The 15,923-nt window shown below is 42.3% G+C and overlaps 2 protein-coding genes across 3 annotated transcripts; one reads left to right on the top strand and one right to left on the bottom strand.

Annotated features, from left to right (window-relative positions):
• Nucleotides 1-334: 334 nt before the first annotated feature.
• On the bottom strand, nucleotides 335-4,060 carry LOC124181513 (transmembrane protein 26). Its single transcript, XM_046568151.1, has 6 exons — nucleotides 3,479-4,060; nucleotides 2,628-2,805; nucleotides 2,304-2,501; nucleotides 1,590-2,164; nucleotides 1,036-1,524; nucleotides 335-957 (listed from the first exon to the last, which is right to left on the bottom strand). Exons 1-6 carry the CDS (start codon nucleotides 3,670-3,672, stop codon nucleotides 918-920), a joined length of 1,674 nt encoding a protein of 557 aa, XP_046424107.1. The 5' UTR covers nucleotides 3,673-4,060; the 3' UTR covers nucleotides 335-917.
• A 441-nt stretch (nucleotides 4,061-4,501) lies between these two features.
• Nucleotides 4,502-10,886, top strand: LOC124181509 (sorting nexin-13-like). 2 transcript variants are annotated; one of them, XM_046568144.1, is made up of 10 exons: nucleotides 4,502-4,676; nucleotides 5,208-5,320; nucleotides 5,931-6,030; nucleotides 6,125-6,211; nucleotides 6,371-6,495; nucleotides 6,617-7,175; nucleotides 7,254-8,843; nucleotides 9,025-9,213; nucleotides 9,331-9,545; nucleotides 9,635-10,886. In XM_046568144.1, exons 2-10 carry the CDS (start codon nucleotides 5,208-5,210, stop codon nucleotides 9,963-9,965), a joined length of 3,309 nt encoding a protein of 1,102 aa, XP_046424100.1. In that variant the 5' UTR covers nucleotides 4,502-4,676; the 3' UTR covers nucleotides 9,966-10,886. The 2 variants fall into 2 exon arrangements, with proteins under 2 accessions (XP_046424100.1, XP_046424101.1); XM_046568145.1 differs by lacking the exons at nucleotides 4,502-4,676; nucleotides 5,208-5,320; nucleotides 5,931-6,030 and having other exon boundaries at nucleotides 6,125-6,231.
• The last annotated feature ends 5,037 nt before the right edge of the window (nucleotides 10,887-15,923 follow it).

The raw sequence follows: 15,923 nt of genomic DNA, 5'->3' as shown, positions 1-15,923 counted from the left end.
GCCCGACAGAAGCTGCGCAATGAAAAATGTATTATATTATTACTAATTGGCAAAGATAAACTACATAAACGGTTAAATTATCAAACCGTAAATTTGTATATTCACGTTTATGCTGCATTCTCACAAGTATGTTTGCAGGTAAATTGTGGCGCAACTTAATGTTTCATGATTTGTGCCAATAAACGTCAAAATGTATTAAATCACACCGTCAATTTTTCAGTTTCGTATCTGGAATAAGTCTGATAGTCACAAAAGTATTTAAAAATTTATGGGGTCAAAAATCGACATTCCACTAAAGAAAATGGTTATTTTATTTATTTTGTTCATGATGAATAATTAAAACGGTACAATACTTTCGTTATCTGGCAGGCTTTTTACATGAGAGAAAAGGACCGTGTAATCCATCAATCAATATTTAATTACACGCTATACTCTGAGAACTTCCAATCCTCGCAAAAATTGTCAATAAAATGTAAAATTCACAGTTAAAACGTTGAAACAACACTAATCTATATAATGCTCAACAATGCACATTGCGTCCATAATGCAGAGGCTCAGCTGCATATCAAATCTAACTCTGCATCTACGCGTAAACACCTAAAATGCTAGAATTAATCACAATATCTCAAATTAGAATAGATTCATTCGAATGTGTTTTGATTATTAATAAATGTAGCCCGTTACAGCCTGGCCGAAACAATTGGATCCGGTCTGATGAGGGTCCGAAGAACACGGTTGTGCTTAAACCGTTCGCGTCAAGTTTCTGATCCTTGTTGACTGGGCGACGAGAAGAACTGACGACGACTTCTCGTCGTCAAAACAAGGCCGTCATTTATACCGGCGTGAATGAAAAGCATGCAAATCACGAGGATGACAAGATAGAGGAAGAACATCGCCACGATGCCGAGACTCCGTTGTCAATCGCGAACTTCATGTCCACGCCTCCGCCGCCTGTATCTGAATAGAATCAAAAAGCGAGCAAAAATTGGTGAGCACTCTGAACTAAGGATTAATGACTTTTGAACATTCGCTAACCTTCTGGCGCCCTCAGAGTCGCTTCCTAAACTCCGAGCAGCTGAAGAACGAGACGAAGATCGATGCCGGCTTCTTTCCTCTTCGTCGTCTTCGTCCTCAGTCTCGGTGACCGTCCGCTGTATCTCATCTTCCTCTTCCTCCTCACCCTCTTCGGGATCGGGAGCCTCGCGACGCCTTCGGCGGCCGTTGCCGTCTGTTTCCTTCTCCTTTTTTTCAGCACATCGAACCTTGCCTCGCCGACTCCCTTTTGGACTCTCCTTCTCCACGCCGGCTCCAACTTTGAAGCTATCCTTGAGTTCCACGGATCGCTTTCGCTTCTTCTTCTTCGGCTCGGATCGCTTACCGCGACGCTCTTCATCGGTCGAATTCTCCCGCCTGGAACTCGTCGACTTCTTCTTGTTCTCTCGTTTCTGGAGCTTGTCCTGTTTCGACGAAGTTCGGGAACTCGATGTCGAGTAGCCCGTGTCCTGACGACCGCCCCTCGTCCTCCTTCGCACGAACAGACAAGAATGGTCAAGAATAGTGCCGACCATAGACCAAGAACATTTACTTACCTCGTCGCAGCCTCAAGGTTTCTCGGCGAGAGTTCGTATTTGTCGGTTTCTCGCGCGGACTCGTCACTCTCTGAGTCCTGATCCCTCCTGGGGCGTCTGGATCCGTGCTCTTCGCGCTTCCGTTTCCGAGAAGTCGGAGTGCTTCGAGATATGATGCTGATATTGGCAGATTGGGCCTCGCGCTTGCCAAGGTTCTCCTCCTTCCGCCGGATCTTACCCTCACTTTGAACGACGTAAAGTCGGTACAACTGGAGGAGTATGACCAGGGTGTTTTTGCAGGTGAAAAAAATATTCATGTAGCTGACTATCTGGTAGTGGATTATCAGGATCAGACGGAAACCGAGAAACGGTCCGTCTTGCAGCGCCATGTTCAGTGCGATTCCCCAGACGTCGATGCTGCAACAGCTCGTCTCCTGCGCCCGGACGCCCCGTTTCCGCTTCACTGTCGTTCCGGACGATAATCGAGATTTCCTGGACTTTGTTGCCGTCAGGACTACCGTGAACTGCATCAACGACCAAGCCCAGATCGCCAATGTAAGGTACACCAACAGAGGTTCTTGGGCGATCTTTCCCTCCTGTGGAAATGGCAACAAAAAAGAAACAATGATCATTCTTCTCAATCTTAATCTGATTCAAACATTTTTTAATCGATTCATCTCCCAGATGGAATAGAGATCGAGAGATGGAAGAACAACTGAGGGCATTACACCTGACCTTGAATGAATCGAAGAACTCGATGATGTCAGCGGCAGTGCCAATGTAGACAAGCAACAGTTGGCTTAGCTGATCTCGCGTCAGTTCACCCTTGGGAAGCATCCAGCGACCGATTATCAAAATAAGCATTAAGAATTGCTCGATCAACGTCACCCAGGTCTCGGTCGATATTTGGATATCCGGTAACCTGATGTTCATCTGCATATAAAAATTATTACCCGTGCATCAGATTAAATTACGCAATTTGGACTTAAACTGCTTGCTATACGGGCTTATCAAAAATTGTAACGTCGCTGTAATATTTTTGCGTGGAAATTTACGTACACCGAGAGCTTTTTCCAAGTTTTTTAAATCCGCCCCAGCAAGATTAGTGAAATTCAAATTATCAGTAAGATTGATGTTGGAATCGCGCATTTTTAGGCGTCTGTCCACCTTGTCCAATTCCAGAAGCCATATCGCCGGTACAACGCTGCTGAGGTAGAGAAAAACAGAGGGGCAGAACCTTTAAACAAAAAACATTCTTTTAGAATGATGAGTAAGGAGCAGCACATGTTTCACGTAACATGCGAAATGTGAATGCCTAGATGATGCGGAGATATTATTTCACGCGAATCCCTGTGGAGCGAGTACCGTCTTTAATGTAGGTCGATAAATATTGAGTCTGTTTGGTTGAAATCGAACGAGTTGCTAATGCCCAATTTCCGACCGTCACCCCAGAACACGCGCACAAAAGACCGCCACTGCACAGTTTATAGGGGCGACCGCTACATTCATCCGGACCATCAAACGCTATGCCCCGGAAAATTGGCTTGTTAGGGTCCGCGCTTCGTTAGAATAAAATAAAACTGCAGCAGTCTGGTTTGATATATACCGAGAAAATACAACGGAGATCATAATTCCAGAAATTTCATGTCCATTTTTTTTTTCATTTTTTGCGGTGCAGATTCTCGTTTTTAAACATGTATTCTTGTTTTGATACCCAACGTATCATTTCCGATTCGGTTAGATTCTGGATGATTCATTTACCGCGTCACTGGCACACAGTTGTTTAAATAGCTGTAGTGGCTCGTGTGTTACGCAATAATATACTCATCATTATATTTATCGTAGAACTTCCGATACTGTTGTAGACTCTAGGCAAAAATGAACCCACGACATGCTGAGGTTGATCTTACCACTTCCACTCTTGGTTTTCCTTTATGGTTAGCGTGAATATCCCTTCGAAGAATAGGAGCAGAATCGGACAACTCAGATACCAGTAGAGAGGATTTTTTTTGAACGTAGTCACTTGCCAGATGGCGACGAAACCGTGAGCAGCGAAAACGAGCCTCGTTATTATTGCTTTCAAAGTCGCTAAAAGTTTGGCCATTGTGTACTCGCTTACTCTATCAACGGTTTCGAAAGTCACTGAGAGTTTCGACTTATCGTTAGCCGTGTTTGATTGTTACTAATAAACAAATTTGAATAGAACACGCGAAAAATTCAGTTGAACAACATCGTCTCATAAAGGAGAATTCAAATAACTTGACATTCAAACGTTATGTCATTTATCGCGTTTTATTTTCCCTCGATAAGTGCAATGGCAATTCCACTTTCAACTGGATGACGGACTTGAAAGGATCAGAGATTTACGAAGACTGCACTCAGCCCCGTCTATATTTCGGTCACCCCGCGCATGGTTTGAAAATTGAAGGGTACCTCCTGATCCTTGGGGCGAAACACGTGGCGACATCTCGCCGTGGTGCATCCAGGTATAATAAGGGTAACATGGGGAAGACCTCGAATCCTTCGAATGCTCACAATCGGCCAGCAGCCGGCATTTGCAAAAACCAGGTGAATGCACGTAATTTTGCAAAATAAATAATCGGTTAAATATCTCAAACATTTTTATTACTAGTCCGTATAAAAACGTAAATGCTAGTTCTTCGACCAATTCTTCATTATACTCTAAAAGTGATCTTTTCATACACGTAGTGTGCGATTTACCCCAAAATTATTAAACTTTGTAGCCCTCTAGATTTTCTCGAAATTACATTCGTATTTTTCTCTGAAATCTACGTTTGAATCTTGAAATATCTGTCGCTAAAATTATGTCTGCGGAAGTCTTGACCAAAAATCTCAGTTTAAATCGGTTCGATTGCGCGCGCGCAAATAGCGATTTGGTAGGTAGCGCTACGAGTGGTGGTGGACTGAACTAACAGAAAAAATGTCTCGCTGTTGTTGCAGATTATTTCTCACAAGTAAAAATGTAAATAAAAGGTTAGTCAGCTGACCGCTTTCCGTCGATAAGCCCCGTAGTTGCGTTGCGGAGCTCAATATGTACGTGGCTACGGCCACCGCGGTTCGTGTGGATTATATCGTCGTATATCAAAGGTTCGTAACACCAGACGAAAATCAACCCGCTCCCTTTCTCACGCCACCTTCAAAACACCTCCCCTAGTAGAACAATTTAACACACAGGCCTTGAATTATTATTTATCTAAAATTCCTTCATCCGACATCTGCGTATATTCACATAACTGTGTAAATAATGATCATGCCGAGCACGCGCGATGTTGTTGATAGGTAAGGCACGTCCCACTCATGAGTAGTCACGTATACTTACGGATGTCAAAATCAAGACCGAACTCATACATAGCGTGCACCTACGATCAAAGATTTATTCAAAGTCAATTAAATATTCCATGTGTCACCTCATCCCCCGATTCCAGATATATCTACGAAATCCTCCGGTTTGCTTGATAACAGATACTTGGTTAATGAGGAAAAAACGACATTGCCCAACAGTTGTCTGTTTTTTATTCTTCGGTTTTTTATATCTACATGTTTGTTTAGCCAATCTGCTATTACCGTTGGAACAAGAAGAAAAAATGTTCGCAAGTAAAGTGTCGATATTGCTTTCAGATGAACGTTCCGCTTTACGGAGTTGTTGCGGCGGTTGTCATTCTCTTCGTCACGCTCTTTGGATTGGGGACAATTTGCAAAATCATCATCGTTCTACTTGTCCTGTTAACTGGGTGATTGCAATATCTGTTCATCCATATATTTTCATACACATGAGTAAATCTTGCAAAGCACTATCTTGTTGACACTCTTGAATTTATTGAAACAAGTTCAAGGTTGTTACAAATCTGAATAAGGCAGGAACTTTCAGTCATGAAACTTTCCTTATATATAGCAATTTACACCCAACCTTCAAATGCCATGCGTAAGGCAGTCAAATGACGTAATAATTTACCAAATTTGGACAAAACTGTGTCAGAGTTGATGCTTTGTACCTTCTTGCTAATGTGCTATTTCTTTTAATATGTAAATTTAGGAAAATTACAGGTAGAATTATTTTTATATCAGTCAGCTTTATCACACAGCAAGTATTTATAAAACTTATTATCAATCATAAACATGTTATGCCTCTGATACTTGAATATGTTTAATGATTTATTGCAGTCATAAAACTTCAGTCCCTGGATTTATCAGGTGGCTAGTTTTATTGCCTGTCCATTAAACTTACTTGTAGAATTTGTCTAAACATTTTGGTAGCTATCCATCTTGCCAGAATTACATGTCTTGCCCAGCCTCGCTTTGTGCACACATAATACTTATTATCTAAATTTTATTTTTATACAGGATACTAACATCCATTTATGCTCGTTATGCTCCAATTCTTCCTGATGAAATCAAAGCCAGAAGAGAAAACTTATACAAAAAGACAGACAAGCTGCGACAGGTATTTCATTTTTCAATTCAGTATCCTGCAGTGTAAATGAGATAAAATTTGTTAAACTAAACGGAATATTTTTAATCTCTCATTATTTTTTTAGCAACTCGACGACGCTTACAAAAATAAAGTGAAGTTTACCTCTGACAGAAGAGTTACAGGGAGTCATGTCATCGATGAATCTTTACAGGTGAATTACAAGACGTTGAGGTAACATATGCACCGAGTCGGGATTGAGTAGTTGTTTCTATGAGTGTATCGTACACCCTATACAGAGAGTACAACGTAGATACCTACCACAACCATATTGAGAACTGGACAGATGCTAAACAACACATACTATTTCCAGGAAATACTGGACTTCATTTTAAGAGATCACGTAGAGCCATGGTATGGACGGTTAACAGATGATGAAGAATTCCCTAAATCCGTAAGGGACACGGCTCAGAAGATTGCCATCAACTTAGCAAATAGGTGACTATATTGCTGAAAATGTTCTACCAAATGTATTATTGATTCTTAAAATTGACCGCACTCTGATTCGACATGAGCTCTGGTAACATTCCAATAGCCTCTTTCCATGCATTGATTCCAGAGTAAAAGATGTCGACTGGATACCGTATCTGACAACGCGTTTGGTTGACGATGCAGCGTCGCATGTACGTCTCTACCGACAGGCCAGAGCTAAGATGAAAAGTGGGAAATTATACAAAGGTGGTGGAAGTTCAAGCACCTCAGGAAGTACTCCGAAAAAGACTGTAACTCCGACGCATCGTAGAAACAAGAGCGAGACTGATATCTCGTGGTATTCACAATCAAAATTTTATGTCCCAAACTTGGGATCACTCACTGAACCTGGAACGGAACCAGTAGAAGAAAAGGAAGATTCTTTAGAGAAAGTATTCTTTGATCTCGAAGTGCAGATGGAGAATAATCTGATATGTAGAGATCTCGTTTGCACAAATGAGAGTCAGGAGCTCACATTCCTTGCGGAAATATCAGAGATTCTCCTATACTTGTTGCTGCCGAAGGAAGATTTCAACTGCCTCACTGTCAGGATTATCCTCCGGGAGCTTCTTGTCAACGTTGTCATTAAGCCTATGCTAAAATTACTCTCCGACCCAGATTACATCAATCAAGCATGTATATGGTTGGTAAGTAATAGACGAAAATATAATTATCAATAAGAGATGTAGATAAGTGCACCAACACCATCTCTTTTTCAATTCCAGTGTACAAAAGATATGACACTACCTAGCGAAACCTTTTTAACCGTAATTCGAATAACGGATAACCTGGAGGAACTGGCTGCCACCAAAGTTGTTGTATTAAAAGAAATCGCACATTTGAGATCTAAAGATTCGGGCGGTGACAACGACTTGACAGTCAAGCAACGACTAAACAGCATGCTATATGTGAAAAAGATTCTTGAAACTAGGATGATAAGGATGCAGGAGGGTCTCGAAAGCGATCTGACAGATGGTATGAGTGCCCACCAAGAGTGGAACAGGCTACTAGTTCCTGGGCACAAGTTAGTAAACCTGCCACTGGACGAACTGTTGAAGAACAACATAGCGCTCAGCTATTACATTGACTACATGACGAGCATTGGGGCGGAGGCGTACTTATTCTTTTACCTGAATATATATGGGTGGAAAGTGTCAGCGGAGCAGCAAATATCTGATATAGAGCTTCAGAAGCTTCACGGCAACGGTGCGGATAATTCAAAAACGAAAAATACTGATTTGGAGAATCTTAAAGAAGCAGCGGTAAAAATTTACCAACAGTATCTTAGCGATAAGGCCTGCATACGACTCCAGCTCGACGATGCTCTTGTCAAAATACTTGCCACCCGGATAAAGTCCGAACCTGTACGTGAAACTTGGTTCGACGATTTGCAGACCTGCTGCTATGAGAAACTGCAGAATGAGGATAGGTTCCTTCCTGCTTTTAAACGTTCCATTTCGTACGTCCGGCTACTCGCAGAGCTAGAATTACTCAAGGATCCAACTTCTGAAGAAGATTCAAGATCTTTGGATAGCATAAGCGTATCAAGCTTTGGTAACGACCTCGATGTACAACAAGGGGAGTTAATCGACATCCGCCGGGGCAACGACGACTCAGGCAACAGAGTGAAGTCAAATCCAAACTCTTCGACACATCTGATAAGCCTGGGTACGGAGTGTAGCGGTGGGATATCTGATGAAACTGATCTAGACTCTGAGGTGAACATCGACAGCGATGCAAGTGCAGATGTCAATCGGGAGGGGACATTCGCAGAGCCCAAGAGAGTGACACGGGATTTGAGCTCCGGTCCAGAGTCTGACGTGACGTTTTACTTGGAGCCGGAAAGCGAACGATATTTAAAGATTGGCGACACAATGATGACTGACCAAAATGCAATAAAGAAGCTGGTGCAGGGGAGGTTTGACATTTTAGCAGAGATAATTGAGACTGGTATCGTTAATGATAAAGGTAAAACTTATGGGATTTACGCGGTGGCCGTGACTAAAAGGTATGATACTGGGTATCAGGAAAAGTGGCACATCTACAGGAGATACTCTGACTTTCACGATCTTCATCAGAAAATCAAGGACAAGTATTACGATTTAGCCAAGTTGCCATTCCCAGCTAAGAAAGCCTTCCACAATATGGACCGTGCCGTTCTCGAGAGAAGAATGACCATGCTCAACATCTGGCTACAACAGCTCACTAGACCACTCACTGTTGATGGCCACTTGGGCCTCCAGTCCTTACTACTAACGTTCTTGGAGCAAGGAGATTATGACAAAGGAGTCACAGGAGGTCATGTTGCTAGAACAGTTAGTTGGATACGAGTCTTTTCTTTAAATAGCCTTTGCGAAGTATCACTAAGTTACTGCAATTTTACAACCCATCTCAACGAATTTTTGAACACAAAATAATAGCTATCTGTGTTCATAGAATATCTCGATGTTATAATCATGTTGTTTTTCTTGAAAAGAAGACTTAAATCTTTTGCAGCTCGACACTTTGGTGAATCCTTTGAAGACTTCAATGAAGAATATGACGCAAGCAGTGAAGACGATGCCTGACAATATGCTGAGCACAGTGGACGGTGTTATGGACAACATAAGTAAATTCTTTGGAAATCCAAAAAAGAACAGTATGCTTTATGAGAGTGTCAAAGTTGGAGCGAGTCTTGATGTCGAGGTAAGTTTGGTAGAAAATCTGCTAAATGCAAAATAGAATTCTCAGTATAGATTTAAGACCGAATATGCAATGAATGAATGGTGTAAAAAAAAAAGGCTAAAGTTATGCATATTTCAGACGGACGATAACATTCCATTGAGAATAATTTTGCTCCTAATGGATGAAGTGTTCGATTTGAAAGTGAAGAACCAATGGCTAAGGAGGAGAATCGTTACGTTACTGAGGCAAATAATCAGAATGATGTTTGGCGACATTGTGAACAGGAGGATAGTGGAATATGTGTCACTTTTAACAAGTCCGAAAAACGTTGCAACGTATTTGAAACTATTCAAGTAAATATTATTGGAATCAAATCGATAGAATTTCGAAATATTTTTCGGGCCGTGACATATTTATATATTTTTTTTTTTTCACATTTTAGGCATAGTTTCTGGCCAAACGGTGTCAAAGCAGAGGCTAAACCACCGCGAGATGCAGAAATGAAAAGCAGAACGCGAGTAGCAGCGAAGGTAGCGCTTTTATCGTGTTTTTCAGATGAACTCAAACATATCATTGGTAGTGAAACGACTCGCCGTGGATTGCTCAGAGTCTTTCAACTTTTTCAAGAACCTGTGCTTAATCGAAGACTACTTTATGTACTCCTGGAGGGTATACTAGAAAATTTGTTTCCTCAAAACGACTTGGTGTCGGTAATTAGAAAATTGTATTCCTCGTCACCAAGGGTAAAAGTCAAAGACAAGGGGAAGTCTTGATCCACGGAAAAAATGATTTAACTTCAAGTGAATAGGGTGTCAAAAAATAATTCACATGCAGTCATGTAGCTCGATTCTTATATTTGCAAGGAATAGGTACAGATAAGCATTTCGTACGAAATGGCAAAACTCCGTATCTGTGAATTATATATTCGAAAGAAAATTAGAAAAAAATAAGTATTAATCTGTCTCTATTTCTTACGCGTAAGGAATCGCTTACATCACTGCTTTGGATACATTAGGATGCTTTAAGAAAATAGATATTACAACTATTTCCCAACTCGAAAGCTGTGAATCTGTCGTTTGTACTTCAAGAATTGAGGTTTTTCACATCTGGGGTGACAGAAAAACTTCTAAGAGCTCCTCATTTTCTTCATTCCTCATAACTTTGCAAAGGCTAGTCAATATGCTAGTACTATTTATTTATTTGGAATCTCAAGTTTTGGACTAGAAACAAGAGATTGAAGAATTATGGGAGATAGAAACAAAAAAGTGATTATTTTGCATATGATACAATTGTACTTCGGTAACAAAATACAAAAACGTGAAAATTATTATTAAATTACCAAAGATCAACATCGTTTCGAAATCATGGAAACTTATAACCGGCAGCTATATAACGAGAACGGTATTACGTGACTAACAAAGCTCATTCGCATGTGTATGCCTGCGTATTTTAAATTTTCGATTCATCGTAATCATATATTATTCATAGGTAATTACTATTACCCACGTATTAGCGATCAATGAAACATTCCAAAGGCATTTTAACGCTACGTACTCATAAATACGAGAATATATTATTTCGAAGGGTAATAGGGGAGCATCGCTCTGTCAATCCCGGTGTTAATCATGATACGCAAGTATACTCTAGCCCGTGTAAAAAAAAAAACGAAATAAATAAGAACACACTTTTAATTACCTGTTATTGTTACGATTATTATTACTATTATTACTTTATTCGTCATTCGCAGTACAATAGACATCACTTTGTACACGTTAATATTAATTTGTTATACGTCTATTATACACTTATATACAGTAAATATTTAGAATGAAAAACGGTAATTTTATTCTCTATAGTTAGTTACCCCGGCCGTGATATTAAGATAATTTATATTCGAACTTACTCATCTGTATGTATATGATATGTAAAAGTACATGTATACGTATAGTTGAACTGGATACCCTGCGACTGTGCCATTCGCATTATTTATATTTATTTATTGGACCGGAGTTCGCGGGACGGGAGAGATAATATTCAATTGAATTCGTGGAGTGCTGAACATAGCGTAATTGATCATATTCATGTTAAAAAAATACTCATTTATCATTCGAATTCGGCACATCATTACTCTAAAATAATAATTTATATTCCATAATATCTCTGTATATAGATGTAGTTATTTATATTATTATATTAAATAATTACCTAATTATTAAAGAATCTATGCATCAAAGTTATTTCAATCATCTCTGTTTGTCGAAGTACAAATTATTGTCCACAATCTTTTTTCTTTATGCATTATCATACTGCAGATGATATTTTCTACTCACAAAACAGATCAAAGGTCTAATTTATAATAATATTCATCTATTCGCCAGAGTTTTGCCATAGGAAAAGTAGACAACACGTGTCACTTTGTCAATCGTTTAAAGTGCGCCCTCCGTCTGAAGCTTTTTCTGAGCCAGAAAATGGTGTTGCCTTTGGTGCCGGCGCGTCGTATCGATTATTTCGAACTTTGAAAATTTACGGACCGGAAGACTGACAGGCCAACAATAAGTATAGTTCATCCGTTAGTAATAATAATAGTTAATATAGAACTTACACCTCGCGTGATTCAACGAAAAATATGTTCAATAACAAAAACTTGTCAGTGCTTTTAATGGTCATCGGATTTGATACACAATGCGAATCCCCGGGACAAGCGCGTCCGTTAATGTGACGTCATAGGCCCAAGTGAATCGCAAGGTATTTACACGAGTCGCTTCGGATAAGGGAAGGAGCAAGAATTTTCACTTGAATCAGGAGATCCAGTGTATCGAAGCTGAACCGTAACCCTTGATCGCAACATCTGACGAAAAGGATGAAAAAAATGTTTTCTCTCAATATCACATTAAATCCCCATTGTTCCGTGAAACTAATTGAGGATCCTTTTAGCGGCAGCTGCGCCAATTAAGCGATCGTCATCCGTGTGAATAAATTAACGCACGTGTGATATATGTGAAAATTATCGTCCGGCAATGCCGCAAAAGTTTTGCCAAAAACTCATCGAACAAACGATATAACATCGATGGTATATAATATATACGCGCTCCACGAAGCCCTCTAAAGTGTTAAAGGGTGAGTTCAATCTTGCGGGTCAGGGCGACGACGCGACGTTTCCGCGTATCGTCACATGTACGCATGTATGTTATGCATGCAGCCTACCAACAACGAAATACGCAAAGACAAAAGGCGACGAGAGGCTGTACAGGCAGGGGACAAAGGATGAGGGTTTATTAGCTGCACCAGGGCGGGGGCAACACGCGGCTCTCGTTCCGTCCTGGCTGCTGCAACCGAGGACCTGGAGGCCTAGCAGCACTCGGGAGGGCCGATATGCGTGATCGGCGTCCGTATACCGCAGTCGAAGAGCGCGATGATGCTGGAAAGAAAGGCGGCGGGGTGGACGAGAAGGGGCGGGGGGGGGGGGGGGGGGGCAAAAGGCAGGAGAGGGACAAGCAAGGGGGCATTGTGCGGAGGAACACACCACCGCCACCGCTACTGGGGGGGGGGGCCCAGGCCTTTGAGAAAAAAGAATAAGAAAAAGTACGGAGGGGGTTGGTTGACACGTACGCTGCCGTTGCAGACTGCTGTATGCATCGAGGGGCGGCGGGGGCCGGCAGGGGGTGGATGGGAGGGGAAACTGGAATTAGTGGACGGGGGACGCGAACGCGTATGCGTGCACACTGGACTCGGAACGAACGAACGTGCATGCAGGGTACATGGGGATAGAGGAAAATCGATATGCATGATTCACGCACGCAACCGTCGAACGGCGAGGGGCCACGGGGGTTGCAGGCGGGGGTAGCCACTTCCTCGACGTCCCCTTCTACCGGCGGCCCCTACTTCGCGTGCCCCCCGTGGGTAGTTGGTAATTCTATACAAGGAACAGGCGAGGGGTCGCGTCGACGTAACGCGTCATACGGTGCAGTTTACGTCCGCGTCGTGGTGGTGGTTCTTCGCCTTCTTCGTCTGCACGGTTTCGCCATCCTCGAGATTGTACATGACGAGTGATACCGTTTCCGGGACGGCCCGGTCTCATCCGGCCCCCGAACGAACGCAAATATACTCGAAGCGTATAGGTGGTAGGTACGTTAGTCTCCAGGCTACGCAACCTACCCCGTTGATCACGATTCGGTTCATCCGTCTGTCGGTCGATCCGGCAGACAGTCGGTGGTCGGTCCGGAGGAGGAAGAGACTGGTTGTTCAGTCGTTGGCGAAGTTTCGCGTGGCACCGTTCGAAATTCGGTGCAAATATACCCGCTGCGCGGTTCTTCCATAAATTTTTAGCGTTGAAGCGAATTTTCACTGGTTTTCATTCGCCGAAAGCTCTTTTTGAATTTTTATCGGGACTTCGAAATCAGGCTGTAAACGACTCGGGTCTGCGAATATCGCCGATCCTTAAACTGACGCGGTTAACGCGGATCGCGTTGAAATCTCTCGGATGCGTCGCGAGTGCGGGACGCTTGACTAATGAGGATTGATTGTAATCAGTGTAAAGCATTCAAGACGCAGTGCAAGTTTTTGAATTCTCGATCGAAGTGCAACGATGAACGATATTACGGCATTTCATTAACCGAAACAAAGCGATCGATATCAAGCCTCTGTGGTATTTTTGACCGAGTGGAAAAAGAATGCAGATTATTATAAGCTAGTTCTAGTCCGAAATGCTTTGAAATATTGATCGTTGAGGATTGATCGATCCTTTTCACTTCATCGGGCCTGCATCAGTTCGTATTTTAATGCAATCCTGAACGAATATCACGCAGTTCGACATATCCGAGTCGAACTCTTCATCTCAAAGAAAAAGAAATTATGCAACGATTGTTAAAGTTTCATGGATACGTATAAGAGAAATTGGGACGAAATTTATAAACATAAACTTTCCGCGCTACGCTGCATGTATAATGCAGGATATAAATATGGATGCGAAGCGTCGCGGATTCAACTATAACCCGCAGCACAGCGTCGGGGGAAAATCGTACACTAGTAGTTATACGGGGGAGAAAATGGAAAGGGGCGAAAAAGGGGGTAGCGGGGAAAAACGGGGGAGAAAAGGAAAATTCGTGGCGCAAGGACGAGCTGGCTTACAGTTATACGTGGGGTGAGCGACCCCTTTGCACACCGCGCCGCACTTTAATACCCCTAGGCGACCCCGCTCGGTAGCAGCAAGGGTGTCCCTATGTGCACATCAGACATAGTGCAGGGCCAGGGGGGCCGCATCGCCATTCGCGCGTCCCTTATTCAGCAACATGGAGGTTCTTGCCAGACGCCAGACGCAAGTGGAGCAATTTTTTTGCCCAGTTTATACGATTTTCATTTCGTTTCTTTATCTCGATCGTTGTATACCGGAGGACTGCTCGTTTATGTACAACGCGAAACGCGCTCCAATTCGTTGTGTGTCAGATCGCATATCGGGAGGCTCCTTGCAGATGAGTCTCGCGACAATTATACCGCTTAGGTATAATACGAAGATCGCGGTTTATGGCAGCGTATGCAATGTACCACATGCGATCTGTTTGAGTAACAGAGAGCGTAGCTACAACCCGGTGCAAAGGATCGTACAATCACGGTGAACGGAATATGTAAGTAAATACACGATATCCCATGCAGCTATCTTGCGTATATTACAGTATAGACGTGGAGGAGGAAATAAAATAAGTGTAAAATGAGAAAATGGTGCCGACCTGCGGTCGGTCGGTCGGTCCGAGCTGCGGCTCTGGTTTCGCAACGAGATACGCCTGAGACTCGAACAAATAGTATAATGTCGCCTTGCGTTTGGTGCAAGCTGCCTAGAGAGTTATATCTTGTGTGATGCAGCGGCGACGAGGAGGAAGGAAAAAATTAATAAAGATACTCGCGGTATTACACGAAAAATTATCGCTTTGTTCAGCTGCACCGCTGCAGGGAGTCAACCCAATCAATCGCGGGGGGATTCCCGTAAGCTGTTTTACTGGGGGTGAACTTCTCTCTTATCCTCCATGCCGCAGTTTCCACTTGTACTAACAGGGGTGCTTGGACGCGACTGCCACTGTGTAGATGCAGATAAGTAATTCTTCATCCTCCGCAACCATCGACAGCTCTTACAATCGGTGAGAAACGGGACGTTATCGTAACGAAACATTGGGGAAAAAATGATCACTATTTTCTTGACTTTAAAATGATTTTTAATGAACCAAGATTTCGAAATATTCATGTGTTTTGTTCTATTGCGGTTTACTGACTTTCTGACAGTTCCAAAATGGCGATACAACAATTTTTCCTCAGCCTGAATCGTTGCGTTACTAACTTCAATACGATCTCGTCTCCCTTTCCCCTAATGTTCCGACGTGCCAATTATAAGAGCTGCCTTTCGATTTGGTGCATTATATAATAGGAGTGTGATTTTCGATTGGTGACCACGCGACCTCGATAGAGAAATTAAAAAAACGTACTCAGAAAAAACTGCAGCCAATCCCGTACCGCGCAAAGCTATATACATGTGACAGCGTGTCAATTTCTGTGTCAGTTACGAAATTTGTTTGTCATAATTTTTCCGATGCGGTGGATTACAAGATGGTATAACATCGTTGTCCCGCTAAGAATAATCTTCTCTGTTTCGGGTCGTTATTGATTCTACTCTTTTGTTTACCGTATAGACCTGATTTTTGCGAACCTTTCGAAACTTTGCATTCGCGAACCTTTAGTCAATTTCA

This window comes from Neodiprion fabricii, chromosome 4, assembly GCF_021155785.1.
Source record: "Neodiprion fabricii isolate iyNeoFabr1 chromosome 4, iyNeoFabr1.1, whole genome shotgun sequence".
In the NCBI taxonomy this organism is placed as follows: domain Eukaryota; kingdom Metazoa; phylum Arthropoda; class Insecta; order Hymenoptera; family Diprionidae; genus Neodiprion; species Neodiprion fabricii.
The sequence above is the reverse complement of the archived record's forward strand: the minus strand, read 5'-3'. Positions and strand labels throughout refer to the sequence as shown.